Source organism: Acipenser ruthenus, chromosome 18 (genome assembly GCF_902713425.1).
Source record: "Acipenser ruthenus chromosome 18, fAciRut3.2 maternal haplotype, whole genome shotgun sequence".
Lineage (NCBI taxonomy): Eukaryota > Metazoa > Chordata > Actinopteri > Acipenseriformes > Acipenseridae > Acipenser > Acipenser ruthenus.
In genome coordinates this window covers 24,320,233-24,339,455 of record NC_081206.1, presented here as the reverse complement: position 1 = coordinate 24,339,455, position 19,223 = coordinate 24,320,233, and the positions used below count along the sequence as shown (strand labels likewise).

Genomic DNA, 19,223 nt, shown 5'->3' with positions numbered 1-19,223 from the left:
AAAGCAACCTCCAGATTTCAATAGAATGTAATGAAACATTTCAAGTTAATATAATGCTATATATTATACTGCTCATCTACTGTATGCCACCAAACAAGATAGCATCTAAGCAAGAAATGGTTTGGGCAAAGGAGATTATTCTTTGTACCTTTCTTTAAGATGTCAGTATTATTCTGTAATACACTGTATGGGGGGAAAAAAGGTAAATGTCTTACAAAAATGTGTTCTAACAATCCAGGACAAAATAGCAGGATGTAAATTCAGGACAGACTAGATAAAGATAAAAAAAAAATAATCCACTCAAATCACATCAGCATACCACACTCCCCTGGGTGACTTTTACAGTGATATATGACCTTTCGCTATAGATTAATCTTCTGTGGAACACTGCATATCTTCTGCCTTGGAAGCCATCTTTTCTTAGTACTTAACCACTAAATATCATCAAAGCCATGTACAGTAGCAGCATTGAGATACTGGCTGGCACCACCAGCTAGCACCTTTAGCTTTACATCAGAACAAGGTTATTACTTTCAGAGAATGCAGATCAGCCATCTTGGTAACAGGAATTCACTTGCAAAGCCTCATCCCACTGGTTGAATTTGTGCATATCAACGATTCATCAAGTATTATGCAATAAGTACAAGAGTATATACTCAAAATAGAAATAGGTGACAAAATGCCATTCTGTATTACTAGAGCTATGTGTCAAGTATTACAGGCAACGACTGCTTCCCATGACCACGGCACTGATTCCTAGCACTTGCAAGCTAGTGCACTTACCCGTTAAAGTATCTTGACAGTGCCAGCATCCAGACTGGGATCTGACACAGCGAGTTAAATGTGTTAAGCTTCCAGCCTGAAATGTGCCAGATACTTGGAACATTCTCTTTTTGAAATAAGGCTGAATCTCCAATGATTGATCTCTGCAGGACTTACAAGACTGCCAGAACACACTGTTTTGGGCATGCAGCCTTTTAGTTTTTATGACCACTTAACCAAACCTCATGCCTGGCATATAATAGTAAAAAAAAAGTAGTCAAAATAAAAAAGGTGTTCCAAATAATAATTATACTTCAAGAACTCATGCAAGATTTCTTGCCATCCATCCTGTATAAAGCAGTAAGAAAACTCCTGGAGGTTCTAACTGATATTGTAGAAATTCTTGAGTGGTTACAGGTTTAGATGAATAGCAAGTCAATCAACGCTCTGAAGGAATTCTCCGTTTCCTATTGTCTTGCTGTGCCGTCGATTGGTTTGGGTAGTGGCAGCTGGTAAAGGTCATGCTTTCCTTTGTGAGCTTCCAAAAACGGCTCATTGCCAAACTGTTAAATTATGAATAAACTATGAACAAAAGAATGCAGATACAGCACTGACAAGATAATCCATGCAAATTTATCTATGACAAATTCAGTTGGATTAACAAATTACATTTACACAGAGCAATGGAAATCTAAGGGTGGGGGGGAGGAAGAGTTGGATCTAAGCTTGTCCTTAACTTTGTTTTTTGTTAGTTCATGAACACTTCAGATAACAGTTAATGTTTAGTGTTATTAGCAAAACCATAAAGCTCAGTTTTGCTGTAATGCACTTACAAAACTGTCCGTGTTATTTGCCCTCTTTTCTTGCCATTTTATAATTTCCATTGTGTGAACCTTGATTTACCAAGAAGATTAAGAGACATTCTAAATGTGTTTTAACATTGTAAAGGCTGTCAAATCAGTAATTTGAGATGTGAGAATACTGATTTATAAGCTATGCCACAATAGCGTCAAGCTTTGAAATTATTTAAGCAATAAGGACATGAAAAAAAACTGATCGTGAATCATTAAATAACTGTAATTATGACTGGATTTGATTTTCATTTGTCAAACTAATTTAGTTTGATTCGGCATAAGAATCACGGTGGGCTGAAGAGAGCTGACTTTTTTCAACTTGATTTGTTTTGAGAGCATTGTTTTACTTGTGTTTATGCCATCTCTTGTTTCAATCTTTCCCACGACACCTTCAACATATTATAATTGTGTGTATTTCGGATATGATGTAGGCATGGGTATTCCTTTCTGTCTAAGCCTGCTATACATTGAAGGTGGTTTCTAAAATTAAAAGAAACGGGAGGAGTAAACTAAAAAGCTAGATTTCTTCACAAATGAATACGCACACTGTGCAAAATTTGTATTCTATTCTTAAACTTTACAATATATTTTGACAGGTGCAAATTACAGGTGTAACTATGTTTCAATTAGAATTGAATTCTACTGAATGTCACATTTAAAAAAAGCTTGCATGTGTGTTAAGTTCAGGTTTCTAGTCTTATCTTGGTACAGTATTTAGTCTAAAGCAGATACACTATCACCACTGCTTGTGAGCACACACGACACAATAAGCCTAAATACTGCCCAGTACGAGGCACTCCTAGATTACATCACGCTTCAGGAATGCTTTATCATAAATAATTAGGGAGCGAAAAGTTCATGTGGCAGGCATAACATTCAGTTAAGAGTGACAGTCAGGCTGTCTTGCATATAAACTCATATAATTAAATATAATTTAATATATATTATAATTTTTAAAAAATTAAAATAAAAATCATACAATAAAGCTGCCTAGCAGTCAATCCAATGTCCTGTATTTTTGCCCTCAAGTCTGAACATATGTCAAATCAATTTCATGCATGTTTAAGTTTGGAACATAGCACTCTTAAGTATCTAGAGGGGTTGTAAAAGTGCCTTGAAAAAAACTTGAAATGTTATGAATGTAAAAGTAAAAGGTTCGATGACTGTGCGCAGTGCAAGGCAGTGAGCTTAAACTTGACTTGTGACAGTCAAGATGGGTTCTGTGCTAGTGGTGTTTGATCAGGCTGGCGGGTAGGGGGGGGGTGCAGGAGGGAACACCTTGTTGGTAAATGCTAGATTAGGGGGTTAGCAGGAAGATCATCACAGATCGCTCATGATGCTCAAGGACAGGCTTTTTAACAAACAGCAGGCTCAGCAAGGCATTGGCTACTTCTGCATGTCCTTCTCTGAACTGTAAATCATAAAAGGCTGAACAAGATTCTCCAAAAAAAGGGGAAAATTGAACAAATATATTTGCCTATACAAAATGTAAACATACTGTGTACTATAGTGTAAATATATGAGTAAATAGCTCCATGAATTCAACCCAATGATATCAATTGAGTGTCTTATAGCAGGATATTAAACTATAAAAATGTACATTGATGTTGTCTTCTACAATAAAACAAAATGACTAAAATCAGCTCTTGTGATAATAAAAGCCCTAATGCAGACCTGCAACCGTCCCTTTAAATATCTTCCAGGATGCATCCTATTCTCGTGTCTTCTGACCTTCACTAAAACAGTGTCTGACCTTCACTGCAGCTGTGCAAAAATGATGTTTTTTTTTAAATGTATCGTTCTACTGAAATCATAAAACGTAATGTGTAAACCAAGCCTAATTCAGTGTCTGCTCAAAAAAAAAAAAAAAACCATGTCTGTTGTGCTAAGGAGTCTCAGGATATAAGAGCTATTCTGATTTATACTTATAAAAAACAGTGCTGTTTGAATGCAATGATTTTCAAATATTACAGGGAAGACGGTGGGGGATATCTCTTTAATAAGTCCCATTATAACAGTTGGCAATACAACTATAAGATCTAATATCCTTTCTGCAGGCTCAATGATATGTCCATGCATTACTGTTCTTGCTGACAGTCTGTTGCCTTGGAAATATTTCATTATTTCAGTTTTTTTCCATTTGTAGACCCCTGGCCTTGTGATATGAAGGCCACTCTATTTCATATTTCTCGATTACCATTTTAGCAATCTCAGAGAACTATTTATATATAAAAAAAGAGTGTTAGACAATGAACAGTACCATTTATTTCTGCTGTGTCCGTTTTGTGCTTCGGACCAAATTATAAGAAAGTGTATGTACTAGAGTGCTTTCAGACCAAAGTTTGTGCCTTTTAAAACTTGTATGACTGTATATACTTTGAAAGCTTGTTAATCCTGATGACCTTACATTTTAAAATGTCATCTAACGATTAAAAAAGTTAATCATTAAGGGTTAAAAATCAATAAGATATTTGGATCGCTACAGCACCGGTACTAAGTATACTAAATATCTTTGAGTGCCTTCAGGTTGCAATTGTTTTAATGTGTGTACCAGAATCTAGACATTTAATAATAATGACATTTCAAAAGCAGATGCTCAGGCTGTTGCTTTAACAAACAACGTTTTATATAGCCTACAGCTATGTTGAAAGGAAAAAATAGGGTGAAGGCTGGAATACTTTGCATTAAGTCAAAAGATCAGGCACAACTGCACATCTGATATGCTGCACACAGACTGGGTTACTGGTCAGGGAAGAAGAGCTGTGATGCTTTTAATAATACATGCAATATATCACTGGAAAGCTATGTTCAGCTATCTTAAAACAGAGACACTGCAAATCAAAACTAACTTTTTTCATGCTTAATAGTCACAGGTGTAACTCTCTTCTTGAAATACAGTTTACTCCTATCAGCTTTTCATAAAACCACTAAACTAATATAAAATTAAACAGGCTCAGTTGGCACTTTTGTGTGCCCTTAGGGTACAAGATTGCTATTAGGACACAAGGCCAAGTTTGTGGTTACCCATTGCTCTGATCCTCGGCCAGTGCCATTTCTCTTTAAATTAATTCTCCTCCTACTTCCCACAGTGAAGCATTACTCAGATCCCACCTTTAGGATGGCAGCGCCTCAGCCAAACAAGAAGATGCTATAAAGGAGCATTAAATTAAATATATCCTCCTACAATTTCAATCAGAATTTCTGACCAAGTGTTATTTAGTTCAACTCTCAAGTGGAGCAGAATAACAAATCACACACTCTGATTTACCTTCTCCGAATGCCAAATGGAGACAGGTGATAAAGAAAGCACTCATGCACAGGCTATGAAGTTTCTCCTCGAAATTAATTCCATCTTCAAGATTTCTATCTCTGAGAAATTCCCAGAATGGCACACAAATATGCTCCTGCCGGAGAGATTACTGAAGACTGACTTAGCATAAACATTTTCTACTGATGCTGTTGTAAATGCTCTGAGGGGAAAAAAAGGGAAGTATATGTTCTGAACAGGCACTTTGCAGGTTTCATAATGATCCTGCACAAGTCAAGTATAATGTATATAAAAAATTAAATTAAATTAAAAAGGTGGCGATGCTAGAACTCTATTAATAAAGAGCACTTTCCATGCTACATTTTGAGAACAATGAAAAATTGCACAATTTTTAGTTTGCAGCACAGTTTATAGCACAAAAAAAATGTATACAGTATTTGTATAGTACATATGATTTAAAATTATACAAAATAGCATACACTGCAAATAGTAAAATGTTACAGTATCATGTGTATTTCATTAACTTAAAGATTTAGGTTACAAGTTGAAAGATTACAAAGGAGAACAAATCATTAACAAAATACATTTTAGAAGCGTACACTGTGATTTCATAGCATGTAAAGTTTCCTATAGTCAATACAATGCCCGTCATAGCTCAGGTAGGTATAAGAATTAATCAGAAAAGCTAGTTTCATTATTAACACACGAGCACACACTTCACCCCCCTCTCCTCCCCTCCCCACAACCAAATATCAATTACTTCTACTAAAATGTATCTCTCTTGTTTGGAATTGCTTTTGTATTTTTAAATCCAGATGCAGCCAACATAATGTTACAAACATGCAAGCGGAAATATCACCCTCATATTGTCCCACAGCAGTAAATAATCACTGTATAAACAATGTATTATGGCTTAGTGTGTGTGCCTCGGAATCATTTTTTTATTTTTTTATTCAAGGTCAACTTAAATCACATCAGGTATCATGATGTAATTTAGTTTGTAACCATGAACACAACTTTGCTTTTGGTCTTATAGACATCCTTTGCAGATAATACATTTATATTTAAAAAATATAAATAAATAGATAGATAGATAAATAGATAAATAAATAAATAAATAAATAAATAAATAAATAAATAAATGACCTCCCATAGCTGTAAATACTGTATATTGGAAACAACAACACTGTATATTTGATTGTTGATTAATAAATTATATCATTATATAAAACAAACAAAATGTTACTGGTAATCAATTCACACAGGTACCTCCATAAACACCACCGATTTTGAAAACCATTTAAAACTTATCAATTCAACAAAACGAACAATCAATATGTAACACATAGAAGCGTTTTCACCACTTAATTGCTACATGTGAATTAAGCATGCTCTGCACTAAAAAGTTAACTGGCTACAGGTTTTATGCTAATTACTCCAGAGCTTGAGAAGTCCCGTTACTCTGCAAACTATCTCGTCTGGCCTGCTGCACTTGAATTGCTCTGAAGTGCAATACTACAGCGATGTCTCTTCGCATAGCATTACAGGCCTGCCTCAGACACTCGTGGAAACAATACAAACAATACCAAAAAGTGACTGCATTATTGGGCAGTTGCGTTTGACTATGCATTTGTCAATGCGTTAAAGTGTTCTCTCTGCACTGAAATACACTCGCTATACCCGTTACCCTAGCGTTAAGGTCCCAAATCTCAGACGCACTCTAGCAGTCAAGGCAACACAGAAACTTCTAACTGATACTCAAAGTAGGTCTCTGCAACCAAAATTTCTTAGCGCGGCACCAAAGCAACAACGTTAATAATAACAAAATCACAAAATAAGCAGCCGATCGTTACCGTTCTCTTCTTGAAGGATCTTGCTGAAAGCTAGGCTTGGTGGGCGCCATCTTCCTGATGTTTTTATTTTTATTTTTATTTTTTTTATTTATTACTTTTACTTTTTTTCTTTAGATTTATTTTGACCTAGTCGAAGGTACCGAAAGCAATGCAATCTGCAGACTATGAGTATTTTAACAAAGCCATAGCGTTTTTTTCTGGTCCAGTCTTGTTTCTGGCTCCACGCACTGTCGTTCATGAGCGAGAAGAAAGGAGGAAAAACCCCCGAGATCAGGCTCCAAAGGCATGCCAAGAAAAGTGAAAGGAAACCGGGGGGACGCTTCTGAAATACGGCAGCACTCGCATGGCAGTAGCCTTCAGATGAGACAGTGGAAGAATTAATATCTATACGGGAGCATCATTGCATTTTTTCCGCACGAGCCCCCTGTCTCCGGTGCTGTGTGAAAAGGCTTTTCTGTTTCTGTGTTTTTCTGTGCATTTTCCAGCTTTTCCTGCCTGGCTCTCAGTGAAAAAGAACACATTTTCTCTCCTACCGGCGCAACAACGCCACTCAGTTGTAGTTGGAGACAGTTTTCATTTTCTACATATATGATACACAAAACTTCCACGGCATTTGTGGTCAGCGGATGCAACATAAAGGCTTTTGTGTGTGTGTGTGTGTGTGTTTTCTTCCAGAAACCAATTCATCTCAACTGGATCCACTGAATGCAAACAGTAATCACTTATTCCAGCGCATGTGCATGGATATAAGCTAACAAATATTCAAAGGAAACTCATTATTAAAACAGTACACTAAATACAACATGTTGGACCTTAAAACAAATATAACACAAGTATCGTACAATCTTGTTTCATACACCTGTTATTAGTTACCGCTTAATACGCATTTTTATAAGATCACACACACACACACGTTTAGAAATATTATCTTTTTTTTTTAAATGACAAAACATTATAATACTAATTCTGTAATTCCATCTATCCACAGAATCATTTATAACATCAATGCAATTAACTCCTAATTTAAGTAAATGTTTTAATTTGAAATTTAATACAAAAAAAGACAACTGTTATTCTTTACCGATGCTATCACATTGAACTTTTTTATTATGATGATGGGAATCCTTTAGAATGAAATGTTATATGCCTGTTGTAATGGAGCACCAAATACATGTGTCACACCACACTGGTATTACAACTAGGCTATTTTCAGTAACAGTCTTTCGAAGAGCAGTGACACTATAAACTACGGGTTGCATATGATTCAAAATACAGGTAAAGAAATATAAAAGCAACAGGAAACAACATGAATTCCTAGTTATGTCAGTCTGTTATGTTATGCATAAAGAAAAGGAACACGGGGGTGGTTTGAACTGTTAAAAACTTCAGAAAGTACCACATAATGGTGTGAATGTTACAAGGTACTTGAAACGTACTGTAAACCAAATGTTTAAGAATTCATCAAACAGCCTATGTAACAGATTGTAAACATATTTTAGCATGTGTTTAAAATCTGTATAAGATACATTTAATTCTTAAAATGTGGGAAAACTTTAGTAAGAAACTTAAAACGACAAAGCGTTTGTAGAAATCAAGAATCAAATTAAGTTGCGCCAAAAAGCCCTTCATTTTGTGCATATCATGTTCTTTGTAAATCCAAATTACTTATTTAACAGATTTAACTCTCAATGATTTATTACATCTGCAGCAATAACTAAAACTACTGTAGGATGTATTGCTTTTACTTATTTGTCAAGACCCTGAGATGAGATGTAGGTATCAATTAATTCTTATTGTTAAACAATAATTGAACAGACTTTCTTTGAATTTTTGTTTTGCTATAATGTCAGACCCGTTTTCAGAAATATATTTACAGGCTATATAGGATACTATTGCAACATCTCAACTTTATTTTGTGGTAATCTGCAGACTGACCTTTTGTGGCCCTGACATCAGTAACACTGGAAAAACATTTTTTTTTCTTTTAACAAGAAAGGATAGACATTTTGTGTAATTCAGTAAACTGATATCTAAACCGAAAACTGTTTTGTAACTTTCAAGGAAATAAATGTACTGAGGACCCACCTACAACATGCTGACCAAATTAGATTTTATTTTCAATTATATCATTTTTGATGTAGACATGATTTTGTATAATCCAATCAATATTTACAAATATGGGGTTTAAAGTGTTAAAAAAAATAACAATACATGTTTTATTCATAACTGTAAAACACTCAACCCTAACATTAAGCACAGTAATAACAAAATACACTAGAACATTATGTCAGTCTTTTTTTTCTGAAGACAGGGAAGAACGTATTCGAAACTTATCCCAACAAATTTCACTACTTTATTTTAGCATTACTACAAGTGCTTTTTTAAAAAGAACTTTCAGAAAAGCTGTTCATTGAAGTGTTAGCAAAATCTATGACCAATTCTGAACTTTTAGCCCTTACATATGTACAGTTAGATTGAACTTAGTCTATGTTGAGTCTGTATGTACGGTTGTTTTAATGTATTATGCTGTAGTATATTTCACACACTTGCTTACATCGCTAGAGACATGACATGTGTCTTATTTGAACTGGAACTCCAAATCGAGGTATTTCACCGAAAGAATACACCTAGTGAGTAGTGTAAATGAAAGATTCTCATGTGAAACGTATAGGTGTTTATTAATGTGATATTCAAGTACTTTGAGACTGAGGTCATTAAGATGCAAGCTAATCTTCGTTTTTAAATTAAATATATCATGATTTGTTTGGTTATTTTTTTAGTAAACAAAACAAAGATGCATGTAACCTTGTCTTGTGAAAAAAAAAACTATAATAAACTTTTTTTACAATACAATAAGTGGATGTGTAAGTTGAAAGAAGTTCTCACAGACCATCTAAACTGTGTTTAAGTGACTTACCAATACTGCAAAATACGTATGACTGGTCCCCACAGGAATATAACAAATATGACTTCTAAACAACGTTTAAGACAATGACAGTCATAACATGTTGTGCCTATGGTTCATAACAATTGGACACTGCTGAACAACTGCTATGGTAGTAATAACAAACTGTTAACTTAAAAAAGACAACATACCTTTGCTGATATGAAGTGATGCCCTGGACGTTTTGGGGGTTGCCATTTGCAGTACCGGGGACTCTTCCCAACCCGGGACCAGCTGGCACTCCACCGGCTCCTCCACCGGCCGCAGCCGTCACCTGAACACTGAAATCCGGGAAGATTCTGATCATCCCCGCTCCAAGAAACTAAACACGAACCGAGTCTGTGTGGATATTTACAAGAATAACAGCCTTCCCTCCAGCAGAGCAAGTCACACCACAATCCCATTAGTGATGGTTACCAACTCTTCAGCCATTATACGTCTTGATTTCAGTTTAAATAAAAGGGCTAGTGCAGCTTTCAAGATGTTAACATTGATGCCGATTTTTCAGTGTCTCAAAAACAGCGTTAGTGGATTCAGTCGAGAAATTTAAAGTGGGTCTTTTAAAATAACTTTACAAGTCTTCAGATACTGACCTACTACTGTCGTGTCTCAATTGAACTACCACTAAAAGTGCGAGTAATTTGCTGTGCATAAAGTTTTGCTATCTTAAATGAAGGTGTAACGGCGCTCTGACGTTATTTGCCGTTTTTAATGCAACCCAACTCTGGTATAAAGAAATTGTATAATACTAATGTATTTTAGCAAAACAGAAATGTATTGTGTGCATGATTCCCTTCTGAAATACTGCCATTGTTCTAATTAACCTAAGTACCGAAATGTTACCATCTGAACTACTGCTGTGAAAGTGATACTTCTACATATCAGATTCCCAAGTCGTGTTTTCAAGCTCCTAATTAATGATGACTATTCTCAGTGAAAGTTTGTAATTAGGTGACATAAATAACATCAAGCTAGCTTTCTAGTTGTAAGGTTTAAAAAAAAAAAAACGATTGTGCGCTGCCTGCTTTAGTTGTAATGTGGTTGATATGTTCCCCTCCTTTCAATTTTTTTTAAAGGTACCGCTATCGTTTCGTCTGTAGCAAAGTGCAATACAATTTTATTGTCTCGGTTCCATCATTACGTCCTCTGCTCCGCAGTACATCCAGCATTCAGTGTATTTTTTATGTAGCGTGAAAATTACTGCGTTTTAACACATACGAGCTCTCTTTGTGTGTGTGCGGCAGTGTAGCTGTGCATGCGCAAATATTTCTTTTTGAATTAGTTCAAATTTAGTTCTAGGTATCAGTTAACTGGTTAGTTCAGTGCTGCAAAATTATCAATTTCCCGTCTGATATGTCCTAATAAAGATGACGTTTTGTAATGTGAAATGGTGCAATTGAGAAAAATAATAAAAAAAATAATAATAAAAACATGCTTGCGCATTAATTCTTTCAGTTAAACGTTACAATTGTATATGCTCTTTCTTAATCGGTTCTCATGTGCTTCGCTCTGTGCTGCAGTATGAATTTATGTTTATGTGTTATCTCCTTTTGAATTGTTTCGCTAAAGCTGTTGTGTTATATTGTGCAGTGGTGCGTTTGTAAATAGAAGCTGTTGCTGTGTGAATTCTCCCAGTGAGTGTGTTGTTATGTGCTCTGATGTGCAGCAATGCCATTCCTCTGTGAGAGGTAAGGCGCTGAACTTGGCCGTAGCTGCAGCTGATTAACTGCTTCGAACAGGCAATCCCCAGAGCGCGCGCCGCCCCTTTCCAGCCAATCACAAAGTGACAGGAGCGCGCATGAGCGGCGACGCTAGTTAACCCCACGAGGTCCGTAACACAACGAAATTCACAGTCATATTTACCAGAGGTGTAATGTATTTGTGTGCCAAGTAAAGTTTGTAACAAACAGTAATACGTATTCTACTATGGTGAATAATATATTGGAATGCATTACTCGTTGCACTTTTTAAAATCGCCAATATTTAAGTAATATAGACGGTGGCTTTTCCATTTGTAGAATTGTTTTTCAAAAGTTAGCCTACCAGTTGTTGAAATATTTGTGCATACGTTAAAAAGCAAAAACTTACACTAGTTAAGTTCATACGTGCACTACTCCCATACTTGGATAAAATAATTCCATAAGGTCGTGTTTTCTTTCTTTTATTCTATATTTTGCAATCCATTGCCACCTATGCCTGTCTATAATAATGCTGTTCCAAGGATATCTCCCCGAGCATCCCTGTCACTTCCATTTTAAGGTTCGAGTTCAGACTCTGTCTGCGTTACCAGCTGGTGAAGGTAGATGCGTGCTGTGCTGGCGCTCTACATAGTTGCTTTCCTTTGATACACCAAGTAGTCACAGCGTGAATTATGTATCACGTGAGTTTCACTTCAATACCGCCGCCTACAAAACTATCAGTTTTTCTGTCGATCTTGCATTGTCATATTTGGAAATGGGTGATCAAATATATTTAATTATAAAAATGTTTTTAAAAAAAACTTACATTTGAATTACATTTATATTCTATGTCAGATTGTTTGTAACATATAACAAAATATAACCCATAACATATACTGCATTTATTTTCCAATTATTTACCCAGGACAAATCAAATAAATATACATTATTTATTGTTTAGTCTTTGTTTTCCTTCTTGGCTACATGTTCTTTCTTCTAACGTTTAATGTTTATTTTGAAATACAACCTTAGGTCAGTCATTTTAATAGGTTGGCCTTTTTGTTTTAAAAAATGGTTACTTTGTTGCACAATGTGTACACAAAAACAGGAACTTTTTTCATGAGAATCTTTTAGTAATTTACTTTACCGGTAGCTTGCTCTTTCTAAAGATCGTAGAATAGAATAATGACTGTAAGTGAGAATGTTGTGGATCGTTTAATTTCAGTGCCTGCAACACTGAAAAAATATACATAAGTCAAGGTAAGTTTGCTGGTAGTATTCTTGGAAAGCCAAACATTTGAACCTGAGCGCAATCCAGTTTTAAATTGTCAAAATAATTGGACAATGTTTGTATTTGTCATAGGATGGATGAAGCGTGTGTTAATTGTTAAACTAATTGATTACCAAATAAATATTTATCTAGTGTTGATTATGCAGCCCTCCAAATGTACTGTGTCCAGTAGACCCTCCTAGTATCCAACTTACTGCCCAATGACCTGTATTCCCAGCAGCCTGTGGAACACTCTCCAATAGCTGTGTCTCCTATGAGCCACGTTACTCCCATGATTCTAGCAACCAGGACATGTGAGTGAAAGCATAAGAATCCAAATAATTACTTAAAGTAAGCTGTAGATTTTGAATTGTTTAATAATATACATTTCTACAAAATAGATTTTAAAAAAACATTTTATATAAAGCCAGATTATTTTATTACAGAGAATGTAATACACTCATCATGCAAATTAAGTGAGATTTACTAAATCAACGAATACCTGCAACAGCTATACCAGTAATATCTGGAAAGAACATGTAGACTACAGTGTTTAAATTCAAGAAGGGGAAAACACTGGAATATATCTTAGAAAACAGTTTCTGTTCTGCTACTGAATACATAATGGAATCAAATAGATTGTTATTGAAGGTTTAACTGGGCCCAATGCAATTAGTTTAATAGTTTATCTTACTTACTTGTTGATGTGCTTGTATCTGGAGGGTCTGTGTGTTTGTCTGCAGCTCTTTCCGAAAATGTTTTAGACAGATTGAGGGCAATTTTGTAAGATCATGCTTACCACTAGAGATTTAAGATTTACTACTTTTTTTACCAAGGAAAAAAAACAGTTTATAGTTTTAACTAAATTGACTTCCTGTGAACAAGAAGCTAAGTATGTTACTTCAGTTTCTTCAGTTATTTAGAACTGTATGAGACAGCAGCACTAAACAACAACTATAATCACCCAAAGTTTAAATATCCACAGTTTTACATATTACAGTCAGGGTCAGTTGTGTACATAACACAAAATGTTTGGAGAAAAAATATTTTGTCAACTAATTATTGTCAATAGTATGATCTCACCATTTAGGGCTGTTTTGGATGATCAAACAGTAGCTACAGTATGAAAATGCCTGCATTGTACAGTACAGTATTACAGGCATTAATAACTGCTTGGTTTGGCAAAAGGACTGATAGCATTCCTGTCACACAATTTCTCCTGTTGACATCTGTCTATCCCTGCTAACATAGGGCACGTTGGGTGCAGAAACAAATAAACTGGTATTTGCAGACCAAACAGTAAGTTTGTAAGATGTTTTTGGGAAACTTTGGAATGGGACACTCCATATTATATGCTTTATATTTTAATACTGGTGTTTGTAGCCTGCTCCAGAGTTTGGGCCCTCTTTCAAAGCAAGTGGCTTATTAATTATTATTATTATTATTTTTTTTTTTTTACAGTTGGTGAGTATGTCTCCTTCTGAGATGTGCCTGTTACTGTAAAGCTTTAGTTGAGGTTAATGTTTCCTTCTGTGAGAATTTGCAATAGCAAAGGAGAGAGTGTGTTGGCAATGAACAGTGCTCTTTATCGAGTGTGGTTGAAGTGGGAATTTCTAAAAGATAAAAGTGAATGCAGCCAAAGGAGTGGGTGCTAAGGGACTCCTATTTGGTCACAAGACAATGTTATCACTGCTGCTTTGCCTTTCCAAAGGAAGGCTGTTGCCAACAGCAAACAATAAAAGCAACATCAATCCTTCAACAGAATACAAAGACCCAAAACAGAAAGTCAATTAAAAATATATATATATAGATTTACATCTCCCCCTCACCCACTGGCAAATTAGGGATTTACACTAAAACAAAAAAAATAAATAAATCATTGATATATGTTTTTAAATTTTCTGCAGCAGTCGAGATTTCAATATAATACCAGCCTATAGTATAGAAACCTGAGCATAACAGTGAGTGAACCACACAGTTAATAACAGTGGAACAAAGTGTACATGCACGGCCTGGTACAATAGGATACTCTAAAAAATCTATGTTGTGCCAAAATCTCTTCCCAATCACTTCTCAAACCTTTGCCCCATTAGTACATAACAACTGTATTACTGTTGGCCATTAAATTACAATTATTAAACTGCAAAATACTGGCTTTGAATCTCTTGCCGTAAGTTGGTTTAGGAATCAAACTCAAAAGGGAATTATTGATAGTACTAAATCTGACCTGGCCATAGTCAAAAAGGGGTTCCTCAAAGTTCAATTCTTGGTCAGTCCAATATCCTTAAATATTCCACATTTCATTTATAGTCTTCTTTGTCAGTGGACATTGTTTAAGCGAAATCCAACACAACCTTCAAAAAGACTACAATGCCTTGCAAAATGAACTACTAAATAGCAGGTTGATTTTAAATACTATTTTATACTAAAACCATATTATTTGGATGTGCACCTAAATCGCACAATGTTAAAAGTAATCTTGCTCTTGTATCAACTGATGGCACTAGTCTTGAAACTGTGACACAATTTAAAAACCTTGTTTTTTGGCTTGATTCAGTGCTACATTTTGAATACCATATTGAACATCTGGTAAGTTAACCTGTTTTCTGTACAGACACAGGCAGTGTTTCTCTCAAGAAGGTTGTTCTCGATTGGTAACCCAAACGATATTACTGTGAACGGACTGCGCTGATTCAGTATACATGAGTGCTTCCCATACAGTTCTGACAAAGTTGGTTCCCATAGTGCTGTAAGAATTATACTGAATGCAGACTACAAGCAGCACCATGGTACTCTCTATGAAACTAGGATGGTTCAGTCTGGAGAACAGATGGCGCTCTCATTTTTTTCTGTTTAGTTTATAAGGTGTACACTGGAAATTCTCCAAGTTAGAGACATGTAACTCTACCTATTGTAAGATAGCGGGTTGTGAGAGACAGCAGGGAGGGGGTTAAAACCTCCCTGCGAGAGAAATGCACCGTTTTGTATTGTATTGTTTTATTGTTTCATTTAGTTTTGTTAATTGTTTGATTGTATTGCTTTATTGTTTAGTTTAATTGTTTTATTATTAATGATCATCCGCACCTGGGCGTTATTGGGGAATTAGACCCAGGTGCGGGGTTTAAAAGGAGAGCAGGCAGTCTGCTCGAGGCTGCTGAGTAAAAGGAGGCAGAAGAGGTGCGCTGTCTCCGAGTAGCCAGAGGAAGAAAAAAAAAAGTAAGTGCGGTGTCAAACCGGTGGTTTTGAAAGGACGGGAAAACTGAAAGTTGAGTTAGTGCTCCAAGAGGAGTTAGGTGTTTGTTTTGCTTTTTGTGTTTTGTTTTATTTTGTGTTCATTAAAAAAATAGCGCAACCGCGCAAGAAAATCCATTTCAGTGTCCTGGGTCGTATTTTTTAATCGGCAACGAACCCGAGCAAGGGCCGCTCGTTTACATTTGGTGTCTGAGAGTGTGGGCGCCCCTAAGACCCAGAAGATGGATTTGTTGTACCTGATCGAGCAGATCACTCGGAATGCCGTTGCTCAGGGAGAGCAACTTAAGAGATGGGAGAGAGAGATGGGGTTGGCTCCAGTGAAGAGAAGGGAGCCAACAAAATTAGAGCTGTTGCTCCAAGAATGGGAGCAGGCTAGCGGAACTCCGCAGCCTCCCGAGCCAGAGGGGGAGGAGCCGCCGCTGCCGGAGCCCAGAGGGGAGGAGCCGCCGCCGCCGGAGCCCAGAGGGGAGGAGCCGCCGCTGCCGGAGCCCAGAGGGGAGGAGCCGCCGCTGCCGGAGCCCAGAGGGGAGGAGCCGCCGCTGCCGGAGCCCAGAGGGGAGGAGCCGCTGCTTCCAGAGCCCAGGGAGGAGGTGAAAAGCATACCTCCACCACAGCCCCGACCACCACCCCTACGGTCCAGTCCGGCGTCGCTGCGTCCAGTCCCTCACCCCTTGCTCCTGGACACCCTGTCGGTTAGCCTGGACCTCCCGTCACTAGACCTGGAGCCCAGGAGTCGGCAGAATCGGGCACAGTTCTCCACCTGGTCCCCTGCTCCGCTCCTCCCGGACACTAAGACATCGCTGCGCTGCTCCCAGACGTCGCTTACGCTCCCCCTGGTCACTGCTTCGCTCCCCCTTGCTGACCAGACGTCGCTGCACTGGGTCCCAGCTGCAGACCTCTGCCTGCTGCTGCAGCCTCCAGTGCCCCGGTTGTCGTTCCGGTCGCCCCTGACAAACCGGTGGGGTCCCTCGTCGCCGGTGCGCGGTCCCTACCTGGCTGGGCCGGGACGTGGATCGATCCACCCTCGAGTTCGCCCGTGGAAGAGGGCGAAAATTGACATTTGTGGACTCGAGGGTGGGTGGTTGTGTTTTAGGGGAGGAGGTGGCCGTCTCGTGGCCTGTGTCTTGTAAAGACAAGGGGGGCGATGTGTAAGATAGCGGGTTGTGAGAGACAGCAGGGAGGGGGTTAAAACCTCCCTGCGAGAGAAATGCACCGTTTTGTATTGTTTTATTGTTTCATTTAGTTTTGTTAATTGTTTGATTGTATTGCTTTATTGTTTAGTTTAATTGTTTTATTATTAATGATCATCCGCACCTGGGTGTTATTGGGGGAATTAGACCCAGGTGCGGGGTTTAAAAGGAGAGCAGGCAGTCTGCTCGAGGCTGCTGAGTAGAAGGAGGCAGAAGAGGTGCGCTGTCTCTGAGTAGCCAGAGGAAGAAAAAAAAGTAAGTGCGGTGTCAAACCGGTGGTTTTGAAAGGATGGGAAAACAGCTTAGCTGTCCCGTGTTAGGAAGGGTGTTCCTGAAAGTTGAGTTAGTGCTCCAAGAGGAGTTAGGTGTTTGTTTTGCTTTTTGTGTTTTATTTTGTGTTCATTAAAAAAAATAGCGCAAGAAAATCCATTTCAGTATCCCGAGCAAGGGCCGCTCGTTTACACTATGTACTTAGATCAAATGATGTGCCAACTTGTAATATCCCCAAATTGAGATCTAACATGGGCCAACATGCTTTTCTATATCAGGCAAATCATCTTTGGAATTCATTGCCTTCTAGCTTTAAAACTGTCTCTTCACAATACCTTTTTAAATCACTCATAAATATTTATTTTAAATCAGGGCTTCAAATCCTGTAAATAATGACTATGACCAGGATCATGTAAACTGGAATTATTTGCTTTTCTAGGTTTTCATTTTGTATTACTGTTTTTATGATTGGTTTAACTGCTTTTGTCCTGTTTGAATGATTTGTTTTTTTCCCCATTGATTTTATAATGTTATTTCTTGCCAGGACCCCCTTGAATTTGAGATGTATATCTCCACGGTTCTATCCTGGTTAAATAAATAACATTTCATTTTTTAATTTACCATTGTATGGTAGTGCCACTTTCTGCTACTTAAGATCATTTGGGAAGAGATTATTTTGTTATGGTGTAATGTTATAACTTTTGTCCTTTCCCTGAGATCTTTTATTACAAGCCATCATTGTGCTGGATTGGTTTTTGGCAGATTGTGTTTTTAACCCAAATTGTGTCCAGTTGTGTCAGAGAAGCTGACACAAGAGCACACAAGTCTATATTTTATTTTTGTTTTGCAGCACTTATCTGGTTCCACTAAGCTCATTGATAAAATTAAAAGAAAGTCTTACAAATGATGAACATGTGATTTAGCTGTTCAACAGAACTGTTGAAATCAAATGCAATTAATTGGTATGCCTAAGAAGAATTAAAATGTAATCATTTTTTGAAGGAGCATAAAAAAAACATTTTAATTTCAGATTTTCATAAGTTTAAAGTAATTTCACAAACAGGGACATATTTTATGGAGTTTTATTTTTCAACTTGTTAGCAAGAAAAAAAAAAAGGTTTCATTTGTTGACACTTTTTCAAATTAAATTTTACTTTTAGTTGCGAGTACCAACCTCCCTAAAACTGAGTAGGCCATCCTACAGCTTTAAACTGCTGCTTTCAAATGCATTGCCACTACAGATGCAGAATTAACCAAAAACACATTATACTTCTAAGCTATAATACATTTTGAAATATTGCTTTAATGTTTTTGCAGAAGGCATGTGGGTGAGGAAAATGATGAATTAAATGCTGAAAGGAATTAGAGCTCCACATTCAAGAAAAACTTTCAATATGGAAATGAATTATTTACAGGTCAAGTGAAAATGACATCATCATTTTTATTTATTTTCTATGATAAGCTCTGCATGCCCTTTCACACTGTTGTATGATTTTATATCAAATTGCTTCTTAATGTGGTTTGACGACATGCCTGAAATCCAATAACCTTGAATTACTTTAAAAGACATACTGTACATACTAGCTTTTCAAATTCAGTAATGGGCTCCTATCTAACCAATGCCGTTGAAAAAGAACATTAATCAAGGGTGAAATGCTGCCATATTATAGATACTTTTTATTTCAAAAAGGACTCCCGTTCTTTTTTTTTTTTGGAAATCATTCTTCTAAATCTATCATTGGGTATTGTTTTTTTTTTCTGTAAATGTGTAGCAGGACAACAACCAAAATATCTTACATTATTCAATCTACAGTCATGTAACTATATTTCTGCTCTGTATGATATGGAAAACATCTCTCTAGTCCTGTTTAGAAACGAAGA

General features: G+C 36.9%; 1 protein-coding gene across 4 annotated transcripts in view; it reads right to left on the bottom strand.

Annotated features, from left to right (window-relative positions):
* LOC117420131 (neuronal PAS domain-containing protein 3) overlaps window positions 1-11,420 on the bottom strand; it is a 228,853-nt gene extending 217,433 nt beyond the window's left edge. For 2 of the 4 annotated variants that reach the window (XM_058991636.1, XM_058991637.1), the window contains exon 1: window positions 9,834-11,420. In XM_058991636.1, coding sequence (XP_058847619.1) covers window positions 9,834-9,988 — 155 coding nt within the window. In that variant the 5' untranslated portion in view covers window positions 9,989-11,420. Of the gene's footprint in view, window positions 1-6,737; window positions 8,378-9,833 lie in introns of those variants that run through there. The other 2 variants (XM_058991638.1, XM_058991639.1) reach the window with 1 other exon arrangement.
* Window positions 11,421-19,223: the final 7,803 nt, after the last annotated feature.